Source organism: Scyliorhinus canicula, chromosome 2, assembly GCF_902713615.1.
Source record: "Scyliorhinus canicula chromosome 2, sScyCan1.1, whole genome shotgun sequence".
In the NCBI taxonomy this organism is placed as follows: domain Eukaryota; kingdom Metazoa; phylum Chordata; class Chondrichthyes; order Carcharhiniformes; family Scyliorhinidae; genus Scyliorhinus; species Scyliorhinus canicula.
Window position 1 is genome coordinate 7,958,844 of NC_052147.1, and position 12,147 is coordinate 7,970,990.

Sequence of the window (12,147 nt, forward strand, 5' to 3'; positions counted from 1 at the left end):
GAGGACCAGGGTTCGAATTCGGGTCACTGTCTGTGTGGAGTTTGCACATTCTCCCCGTGTTTGCGTGGGTCTCACCCCCACAAACCCAAAGATGTGCAGGGTAGGTGGATTGGCCACATTAAATTGCCCCTTAATTGGGAAACAAAATTTGGTAATCTAAATTTATTAAAAATAGAGGTGACACCTCTAGATACCGATGAACTAATCATTTATTCTCACTGCGGCTTGTGGCATCTTGGTGAGCACCAATTGGTGTTGAGTTTGCCTTCATTACAGCAATGACCATACTGTGTAGTTTGTTAAATGTCCCGAGGGCGTGAAAACCAGTCGTCCTTTGCTGTTACCTTGGTACATGTTGAGATCAAAGTGTTGATTGTTCTTTTACTACTGCTATCATTTTGCATGATCTTGTTTGTCAAGCACTAGATCTTTTCAGTTGGCATTGGGTATATGGTAATGGTCACGTTGCTATGCTGTAGCAACCGACAAACAACACAGGCTAAAGTATAACTGAAGTACTAGAACTCCCCATAACTTTGCTGTAGTGGTGTGTGCATCTGTGCTGGAGACTTTGTGCATAATGAGTTTATGAAAAGACAGGAGTCCTAAAAATTATTTGGATGGAAATACTTGCATTTATCTAGTGCCTGTCATTACCATTTGGACTTCCCAAGCCAATTAAGTTTAGTCACTGTTGAAGAAAGCACAGTGGTTCATTTGCACACAGCAAGCTTCCATAAGCAGCAATGTGACGAATTACCTGGTAATCTGTTTTTAGGTGTGGTTGAGGGAGAAATTGGTCAGGGCACCATGAAGAATAACCGGCTCCTCTTCGCAATAGTGCCATGGATTGTATTGATGGGAAGAGGCCCTGGTTTAATGCCTCATGCAAAAGATGACTGTGTTCCTATGACAGCTCTGGCATTGCAGCAGCCCTCCCTCAGTACTGCACTGGGATTGGCACTCTGAATTATCTGTGGAGTGGGACTTGATCCCACAACTAAAGGAAGGACTGCTTTCCACTGAGCCGAGTGAAGGATAATGTACCATTTATAAACAAATTCAAAGATAGTAGGCTAGAGGGTTGAAAGAAAGGCAGGAGTTTGGTAAAGTTTCCGTGGTATTGAGTCTTCTGAATTTTAGAATTGGGCAAAGTGGTCACGTTCCAATGTAGTGTCGCAAGGTTTACAACTTTGTGCATTAATATAACGAGCGCGATCCACCGGCCATGCTGCGCCCGAAAAGCAGCGCGTTGCAGCGCAACATGGCGGGTAAATAACGGGAGACTTTGCTCCCAGGATTTGCCCGCTCGTCAGGCTTTATGAGATCACATTTCAGCGAAACTGCATATTAGGGCGAGGCAGCTAGTCTCATTCTAATATGCAGTTCCCTGAGGTAACCAAGGCGTTGGGATCTCTCCACTCCACCTTGGAGACCTCGGGCGAGCACCGTTCAGTATTGGTCTCCACAAACGGGGACCAGACAAACGGCACTCATGGGGGTCTCCCTGGGGATTGGAGGCCCCCAGGTGCATGCCCTCTGGGCAGGATGGTACCCTGGCAGTGCTGGTGCCACCTGGGTGGCAGGCTGGCACTGCCAGTTCCAATCCCTCCCTGCACTGTGTCGGTGAGCAGGGCTCCTCCGTGCTGGAAATGGGACTAAGTGCGGCTTCGGCTGTGTGTTTCCTGCTGAGGCCCCGTATCTAACCAGAGTCACGTTAGATAGCAGTGTATTTCCCGGCACTGCGAGCATTAGGAAACACCCAGCTAAATGCGCTTGCTGTGGGTCATAGTTCCCGTTTGGTTAAATCCCACCCAGTGTCTTTGCCATGAAAATAAATCACAATGTACTGTGCAGAGGCATAATCAGATAAAATGGACACCAAGCCCAAACAGATGTATTAGAAGGGAGTGACTAAGAACTTGGACAAGGTGGTGTGTTTTCAGAAGGGTTTTAAAGAAGGAGATGAATCCAGAGAGGTGGAGAATTTCAGAGTGTGGGGCCAGACAGCTGAGAGTGCAGCAGCCAATGGTAATGTTGAACGAAGGGACGGAAGATGCTCAAAAGTTGGGATTTTTCCTGGCGAAGGTTGTGGGGCGATGGGTGATTTGGGCTGTAATATAAATGGGGCCATGAGGATAATTTCAAATTGGATGTGATGGTGGCTGGGGGCCAACCTCGATCAGCCAGGATAAGGGAACCATGGAAAATAGAACATAGCGGTTCAAGAAGGGATCTGACCTACTGAAAGGCAATTAGGGATGGACAATAATACCAGCGTCACCAGTGGTGCCCACGTCCTGTGAATCGAATAAATAAAACAATTCAGTACTCTTGCTCTGGCTATGAGAGGGAAACCTTCACTATAGGGACCTCCTTCGCTTAAGAAAAGGTTTTGGAGTTTTAATACTGCATTATGATACAGTGCTGCCTTCAAAACACCACAGTAATGTAGCAGCAATGCTTCAGATTCCTTTACCCCCCCCCCCCCCCCCCCAAGGCTCCATGTGGAAGGAAAGCTCCAACTGATGGAAACGATGATGTGCATTATTTAGTTTGAGCTATCACAAAACCCCAGAACCTGTACATTTTAAGAAGAGAAAGTGTGACTGGCAATATATTTATCAGGAGCAAGACAGACGCTCACCACCAACCCGTTCACTCCTCTCCTCCCATCCAATTAATTGATGACACCGGTTGACTGATGGTCCTTGGGGCTCTGCAGCTAATGTCCAGATACTTCAGCAAAAACAATATTTTTCTTTAACTGGGTTGTGTGACGCAATGGAGGAAGTGGGTGTTTACACTGGGGAAAGTGTTCATCTTCCCCTTTCCATTCAATAACTTTCCTTCGCCTTTAAGGATAGAGTCCAGAGTCATTAAGTGGGTATGATATTGGCGAATTTGGATATTTGATTGTGAATATATTGACAGGAAGTTCACTCCTTTGAAAGTAATCCAGGAATTGTACTGTTTGTTTTATTAACAGGAGTGTCTGCAGCAACTGGTGGTAATGACTTTGCCAAATGTGCTAATGATTGCAAAAGATCCGCTCTCAGGTGAGTGAGTTCAATCCTTAACCAATGATGGGTTCAGTGCGAGCTCCGGTTTTGTTTCCTCCCTCTCCCTCTCTCTCTCTCTCTCTCTCTGGGCCCGTATTGCTCACACTGGGGGTAACTGACTCCCGACACCTTTTGGCCTCTTGCAGAAGTTGTTCATCCTTAATGTGTGACCCTGGGAATGTTCAGAGTCAGTGAGGGATCCAAACATCGAATATTATTCAGATAATCTTGACCCATCTCTTAATTAACAGCCATGCATTTTCAATAGAAAATAACAGTATATAGTTTGAGATAAGGTATCTGGTGAGTGCAGCCAGTTAGCGAAGTTGTCTGGATAGTCGGCATGTGGTTTAGAATAATGCCAGCAACGCAGGTTCAATTCCCAGCTTGCTAAAATGGATTTGGGACCTGTCTCCTTGCCTCCCCAATGCTGAGTTGTGTCCGCTCAAACTATATAACCAATTGTCTCTCTCTGTCTAACAGAGAGCGATGTCTACAACCCCTATTGGACTACAGCTAATGATCTAACTGAGGTGACATTGTTTCCCAAAGCTTTTAACCACTGGGGGTTTACCTCACCTTGTGTCTGCATCTGTCATAGACTTGTTGATAGAGATTGATTGCTAGGATTAGTCAACAACTCCATTATAGCTGTATCACACGGCTACCAGAATGATGGCGGTGAACTAGGATATGCAGGACAAAAAAAGACAATGTTGACTGGAGTATGTTTTCCAGGGGTAAGTTTCCTCCCTCCCACAGTCTGTGCTGAAGCAAATTAGAGCCGGTCTTGGTCTAGATCAGTTAGCTCTCAGTTTACCATCAAATATTGGTTCCTTTGAAGAAGGAGCAAATAAAATTGAAAAGCTTGTGAGATTTTAGAAAATCTTCATAATAAAGAGCAATGATCCCCGGCCTCTGGGTCTGTCTGGGATAACTCGACAGTGAAGATGTGCTTGAATGATGGGTGGCTTTAGAAAGATTATCCTTTGCAGAAACAATAGAGGTACAGGAGCATAGTGGTTACTAGTGATGCAGAGGATTGTGATTTGGAGATGGAAATCTCCCATGGCCTTACCGGCGGCTTCAATGATCCGGGGGGGTTAGAATGTGGCTGGAGTGCAAAAACCTGTTTCACGCCGGCATGAATTTCCTTCGGGATCTTCGTGGTGGTCCAGGAAACTGGCTGTACACTGGCATGAAACTGATTGTATCCTGCTAATGGGATGCAGATGAAGGCCCAATTAGAATCTTCCAACCACGCCTGATTCTCCACGACGGCAGCAGGAATCAACGGCAGCGCAAAACGCATCCAGAACAAAGTGGCGTGGAGATGTTGAGACTTGCCTGAACAATGCCTGGGGCTGCTTCCAGAGTTTGGAAAGGAGGCCACCGGCAACCCTGGACCCCGGAATACCACAGCAGTGGGGGGGAGAGGCGGGAACATCTACAGGTGTGTTTTCCAGATTAACTGTCATTAAGGAATTCCGTCTTCCAGTCTCAGAGTGACCCTGGAGATCCTTCTTTTTCAGGAGGTCCATCATCTTTCTTCAATAGTGGGTCAGAGATGTTGGGCGCCCTTTCAATATGGCACCTAGATACGACGATGATCTGCGTGCCATCATGTCCATCCTGCCACAGAATACAGCCTAAAACATCCAGTTGCATAATTAATGAGCCGGAGAATATGGCACGGTCAGCCAACTCTTTAGCCAATTCGATTTACTTGCGTCATCTCAAGAAATGGCAGAAAGTACTGGAGACACAAAATAAGATCCAGGTGTTGTGCTGAAGACTGGTGCTAGCCCCATCTCTAGCCTAGCTACAACATTGGTGACAATGTGGAAAATTGCTCAGTTATGTTTTGGCCACAAAAATCAGAACTATCCAATCTGGCCAGTTACTGCCCCATTGTTTGACTTTCGATCATCAGCAAAGTGATGGAAGATATCGACAGGCCTATCAAATGGTACTTACTGAGGAATGGCCTGCCTGACAGTGCTCAGTTTGGGTTCCACCACTCGGCTCTTGACCTTGGTCCAAACATGGATAAACGAGCCGGATTCCGGAGGTGAAAGTAAATGACTGCCTTTGACCAAGTGACATCACGGAGCCCTGGCAAAATTAGAGTCAGTGCGAATCAGGGGGGAAATTCTCCATTGGTTGGAGTCATACCTGGCACAAAGGAAGATGTTTGTGGTTGTTGGAGGTCAATCACTGCAGGAACGCTTCAGGATAGTGTCCTCAGCGCAACCATCTTCAGCTGCTTTGTCAGTGACCTTCCCTCCATCATGATGTTTGACAATAATTGTGCCATCTTCCGTTCCATTACCAACTCCTCAAATGATGAAGCAGTCTGTGCCCACAGGCAGCTAGATCTGGTCTACTTTCAAAATCGGTCGGGGAAATCGAAAACACTCGAGTTACAGTCTCAGGATAGGAGATTGATGATTTTGTGCTGTGATGAGGAAAAATTACTTCCCTCCAAGGGTTGTGAATCTTTGGAGTTGCTGCAAAGGTTGAAATGCTCCATCATTGAATGTAATAAAGACTGGGGTAGACAGAATTTTGTCTTCTGGGGAACCGAGGGATATGGGGTGTTGGTGGGAAAGTGGAATGAAACCCAAAATTGGTCATGAACATATTGAATGGTCGAACAGGCGTGATGTACCAATATGGTCTATGCCTGCTCCTATTTCTCGTGGCAAGTAATATTTACACCGTACAAATACCGGACTATCTTGGTTTACAACAGGAGAAAGTCAACTACTGCCCATGACATTCAATGGCATCGCCATCGCTGTGTTGCCCACCTTCGACATCCTGAGACTTGCATTGACCAGACCCTTAACCAGGCCAGTCATATAAGCTGTGGCTATACGGGCAGTCCAGAGGCTGAGATGAAGGCAAAATACTGCAGTTGCTGGAAACCTTAAGTAAAAATAGAAAATGCTGGAAATATTCACCAGACCTGGAATTTGATTTTTAACCTCTAGTACATTACTGTTATATTACATCTTCCTCCTCAAGGTACCAGGTCCTACCCAGGGGTTGGTGGCCACGGACTTCATTGATTGTCCCATGATTATGCTGGACAAAGTGCAGTGGGGTTACCATTGCCCTCTGCAGTATGGCTGACCAGGAAACTCCCCTACTTGTCACGCCCGATATCAGACATTTTGGAAGAGATTTACAGGCTGGCCAACAACCTGTTTGGTCACATCACCAACACTCCTTTCTTGGCCATGGAGTCCTAAGTCAGACTCGAACCTGGAGTTTCTGGCCCAGGGATCGCACTGTAAGGGGTTGGATTTTACAGCCCTCCCAGTGAGATGTGATGTACTGGGAAATGATTCCCTGTGTCAATCAGAGGTTCCTCAAAATATTACCTCCAACTCCATAGCATTTCCATCTTCTCCTCCCACCCCAACTCTGTCAAGATGCCCCTGCACTTTCCCACCCTTGCTGGGGTCTGTAGCCTGGCAGCAGGAAGACCAACGATGTATCCTGAAACCTAGATATAGTTATAAATCTGTGCCCCCTGGTTATTGACCATCTACTAAGAGGAAAGGTTCCTTCCTATGTACCCTATTTATGTCCCTCATAATTTTGTATACCTCAATCAGGTCCCTCTTCATCCTTCTCTGCTCTAAGGAAAACAATCCCAGCCTATCTGGTAAAGAATTTTCTCTCCGTTCCCTGTTCGATTTATTAGTGACTATTATATGTTTTCTTTTCCAACTGAGGCAGACCTGGGACCAGCCTCCTTGCTCTGCCCCTGAGAGAGGGCGTCGGTGGCAAACTGCCAAGACAATGCAGCACCAGCTGACAATATGCCAAGGAACCTGCCTTCGGGCAGAGGGCGAATGGAATGGGATCGTATATTTATAGCCCTTGGCTCCAGATTCCTCTACATGGAAACATCTTCTCCACTCCTACCTTACCAACTCCCTTCATCATTTTAAAGGCCTGTATTAAGGTCACCTTTCAGTCTTTTAAAAATATTTTTATTAGGGTATTTGCAAGTTTTTATAATAATAACAATAACAGCGACATAAACATGGTACAATAAACATTTCTGCCCCATCATAATCTTCACACCCCAACAACAGTCCGGCCCTGTTTTCCCCACCCCCCTCCCCCTTTGGAATTCTGCTTCTGCTGACATCACACCAGTTGGCAGAGAGATGGCTGCAGCCATGGGGGGGGGGGAAACGGAGGTCCAGATGTCTGTCACAGGTGGGAGCTATCAAATGTGCGACGCACTCCTCCATGGCCGTCACTGGAAGTTTCACCTTATAGTCTTACCTTGCAAAGAAAAGAGACAATGTGCGTAGTTATAACGTTTCTTGCTCGTTACGTTTGATTTGTGCCTTTGTGCACTTCAATCGGGGAGCGCTACGTAACTGTGAGAAGGTTTGGTTCACAGGCCACATGGCACACCTTCCATCTCTCTGCCAACTGATGTGGTGGTTCGTTCAATACTGTGGGAGGTTTTTATGGGCTTCCATAGCACATACAATGACGTGGGGCCACGCACACTCTCCAGATACGGAGTATCCCACTGGATGCCTTCCAGGAATTCCATACCGGCCTCCATTTACCGGAATACCTTGTATCTTTATGTGTCCGTAAGTGAAATGCTCCTTACCTCGATTTCAATGAAGATTGTATATTAGACAGCGCAGGTCAAATATAATTTAAATTTTTATTTGGATATGGATTCTTCTGTTCGTTTGGACTGTGTAGAGTTATAAATTTGTTTTAAATGTCAGTGGGTTTGGAACAGTATGTACCTCCCTTGCAACCCCACCACCAACCCATTGTGTCTGTTACAAATTCAAAGGGCCTTCCTAGAGGTAACTTTGTTCTACTTGCTGAATTTTGGCCAGCTTCATTTCCGTGTTATTCCCACAGCCTGCATTCTTGCGAAACTTAAATAATAATAATCTTTATTACTGTCACAAGTAGGCTTACATTAACACTGCAATGAAGCTACTGTGAAAAGCACCTAGTCGCCACATTCCGGCACCTGTTCAGGTACACAGAGGGAGAATTCAGGATGTCCAATTCACCTAACAACGTCTTTCGGGACTTGTGGGAGGAAACCGGAGCACCCGGAGGAAACCCACGCAGACACGGGGAGAACATGCAGACTCCGCACAGACTGTGACTCGAGCCGGGAATTGAACCTGGGTCCCTGGTGCCATGAAGCAACAGTGCTAACCACTGCTTACCACTGTGCTACCGTGCTGCTCCAAGCAACTCCATATCGACGTGAACTACTCAATTGACCTGTTGACTTCCTCGTTTGAACACATGTCTAGGGTTGTAACTTTTCCTCATACATGAAGAATGGGCTTTGGCAATGTTTCTGCCTGGTTTCGAACCGAGGACCATTTTGCCTGTAAAGCAAACATGATAACCACTACACCACAGAAACCAAGCAAACAGAGCTCAAACCTGCAGTCTCTGATTACATTACAAATTACATCAAAATCAGACCCTTGTCCATTCGGCCATGCGACCCACTGATTGGAAACCACCTCTGGCAGCAGCAGGACAGTTCCCTTGACTGTAGATGGTTAATTCAGCTACTTAATTATAGTTAATGGGGTAGAAAGGGGTAACTTATTCCTGGGGGGGGGGGGGGGGGGGGGGGGGAGTCTAGGACAAGGGGGCATAAGTTCAAAATTTCTGTTCGTCCAACAGTTTATGAATATGGAACCAAGCGTGGATATACAGATCAGCCATGGTCTAATTGAGGAGTGCAAGAGGCTGAAGTGTAAGATCTCCTGCTGTTCCTATGTTCCTGCCTTCCGATGTTTCCGGTTGTTTTGAACTGGGTCCATGTCAAAATGTTGCTGACTGTGAATTGAGATCCACAATCCTGTTTGGGGGGTCTCGTTAAAATTGCAGTTTTTTCCTTAAAACATGGATTTCTTTTCTACCAGTTTGATTACTTGTTGTATTTATTTATTTTTGAGGAATTGTGAGGCCTGATGTTCATTGCTCATCCCTAGTTTCCTGGGAAGGTAATCATTGGCCATTTGTCGTCGCTATGTTACTGGAATAGTAGTCCAGATGCCTGAACAAAAGGGAATTGGGGGACAGGACAGGAAAGAAGCATTGAGGTAGAAGATGAGCCATGTTTATATTGAATGACGGAGCAGGCTTCAGAGGCCGTGAGGTCTATTCCTGCTCCTACTTCCTATGATCCTTATGTAGTTCGAAGGCCACCCTGGTAATTCGATAATTTTGTACAACAAAATTTGTAAATGGAGAAAAACAAAAGATCATGTTTATAAAAATCCAACTGCCTCACCTATCTCCTTTAGGGAAGGAAATCTTCTGTTATGAGCCAGTCTGGGACTATATGTAACTCTAGTCGTACAGCAGCATGGTTAACTCGTTAAAAGTGTCCTCGTAATATGCTCAGTTGCATCAAACCACTAGAAAGAATGTATTGGTTGGATGTTGCGCCTGAATCAGCAACTGCAGGTTGCAAATTCTCAAGCACAGAAAAGGAAATAGCACTTCAGATATGAATCAAAGGCTCCCTTGACCTTTGCTGTGAGATACTCATGTTGTTTGACCTCTGCAGGAAGCATCCTCGATTTTGCTAACTGCCATGTTGAAATGTTTCCTTTTATTAAAACTTAACACAAACGATCCCAGCCCTTAAATGGGTGCCAACAATTACTTGATTTATCCAACAGTGTTCTCTAAAATAACTTTGTTTGAGCTTGAAAGTGAACTCATGTTTTTCCACACTGCACAGACTGCTGGGTTTGAATGACCTTGTCTGTGCACAAGGCCGAACTTTCCTTTGTGAGTTTGGGAGCTGATTTAGGAGATTATTTGAAGGAGTCATCGTTCAACATCGAAACACTTCCTTTCCTCATTAGAAGACCAAAAAAGTCAGTTTACCGAACTAGCAGTACTTTACTTCAGATCCGCGTGGGTTTAATGGTTAGTTTTGTGGGGTGGGAGCCCTTTGTCACATTGGAGTGTTTGTGCTGTGAGGGACCTCAGTGGAACTGTGAATGTTTTTGTTAGTTTAACACTGGATCTACCCTTTTTGTTTTTTTTGTCGCTGTTGGATTTAATCGAAATAGTAGGAAAATTTTCGTCAGTCAGTTTTTAACCTTCTGAAATGACAACTTCCTGTGATAACTAAACGGGAAGTGATTTAATTGAAGCAAAATACTGCAGATACTGAAAATCTAAATTGAAAATTGAAAGTGCTGGATAAACTCGGGAGGCCTGGCAGTATCTGTGGAGAGAGAAACAGTCAATGGGTGCGATATCATGTGGGCAGCGCGGTAGCACAATGGTTAGCACGGTTGCTTCACATCTCCAGGGTCCCAGGTTCGAATCCCGGCTTGGGTCACTGTCTGTGCGGAGACTGCACGTTCTCCCCGTGTGTGCGTGGGTTTCCTCCGGGTGCTCCGGTTTCCTCCCACAGTCCAAAGATGTGCAGGTTAGATGAATTGGCCATGATAAATTGCCCGTAGTGTCCAAAAAGGTTGGGCTGGGTTACGGGGATAAGGTGGAGGTGAGGGCTTGGGTAGGGTGCTCTTTCCAAGGGCTGGTTCAGACTCAATGGGCCAAATGGCCTCCTTCTGCACTGTAAATTCTATGAAATTCTATGATTCAACCACCACGGTGCGCCTGGCACAGATCTGGGTGCGCTGGGCTAATAGTGGGAAAGGCCACTATCGTGCCAGGCACAAACCAGTTTGCAATCGCCCAGCTCGCTCTCGATGGCAAGGTCCAGAACTTTCCCAAAGATGGTGAGAATATAATTAACCCTCATTAACATTCATTTCAATCTCATTCGCAAGATTAAATGAAGATTAAATTAATCATCTCTCCAGTGAGAAATCACTTGGGCGTCGTTTAGTATTCCTTTTCAAAACTGTGAAGCTGGCGCAATGGTTGCTGATGGGAAGTGAGGAGGTGAGTAGCCATTTCCATTTTCTGGCATACAGCTCAGGGGTACGGGAGCTGCTGGCCCAGTGCTTGGTGTGAAGGGCTCCCTTCGGGGGTTGGGCTTGGTTGGGGGGCTGAAGCATTCCAGGTCAGGGTCGTCCCTGGGTTGGGGGGTGGAGGGGGGGTTAGGCGCTATAAGGCCTTCAAGCCATTTTTAAATATTGTGGAGACCCATAACAAGGGCAAGCTATAGCCTGTCTGTCCCACCAAACACTTCCAGGTCAGAGCCTTGCTGTTCTTTCAATGCTGAAAGTCAATTTCACTCCTTTTGACTGAGCAGCCTCTAGCTTCACAGCCAACGGCTGAAATGGCGAATTAGCCTGGTTAGTTGTGAGAGCATTTCACAGCTGTAGGTTGTGTTTGCTGCTTGCTCCTGCTGGTGGCTGCAGATGCCTGGAGGCTTCTGTTGCTGTTTCCTTCCTTTTATGTAGCCAGAAAGAAGGGTTTTCTTTTCTGAGATAGCTGGGTCCTGGAACATTGGGCTCAATGAGACGTACGAGTCTGGAAGGCAATCCGGTTTGAAGCAAGAAGATGCTGCATGACCTGGTGTGCAACCTGGATCTGAACCTGATGATGCTCTTGAAGAAATGCTTTCACAGATTCTTGTTGCTCTTGTTGCTGGTGTGGTGAGTGCTGCGTGTAACTGGCACGTCACCACAGGTTAAACACGCTGGAAGGCGAGGATGTTCAACTGCACCTTGAGCGCCAGTGGAATATGTGGATGCCAGGATTTGGTTGCGGTGAGATTGGGCCGTGTGGGAGGGGCCTGCACAGCTGCGGCTTCTGGGCGGAGAATGGCTCTGATACGTGGAACAAGTAACACATTGATGGACAGATCATTTCTATGACAAAGTTCTGGACATGATGACACATTCTCAGGCTTATCCTCCATTTCTGTTGAGGAACCTGTGAGGGGTGATTCTGTGTGTTTGGGCTTTTTGTGAAAATGGGCTGAAATAGCTTTGTATTGATATCAATATGGAACAGTGACGTTTCCTTGTTGTTTCATGGTTAGTGTGATATGTGGAATGTTACCTAATTGATTTTTCAAATCTCTGTTACTGTTTAATAAACAAAATATTCTCAGCTC

General features: G+C 45.9%; 1 protein-coding gene across 2 annotated transcripts in view; it reads left to right on the plus strand.

Annotated features, from left to right (window-relative positions):
- ccdc88c (coiled-coil domain containing 88C) overlaps nt 1–12,147 on the plus strand; it is a 223,258-nt gene that overhangs the window by 106,069 nt on the left and 105,042 nt on the right. For both annotated transcript variants that reach the window (XM_038773235.1, XM_038773242.1), the window contains exon 4: nt 2,990–3,059. In XM_038773235.1, coding sequence (XP_038629163.1) covers nt 2,990–3,059 — 70 coding nt within the window. The remainder of the gene's footprint in view (nt 1–2,989; nt 3,060–12,147) is intronic.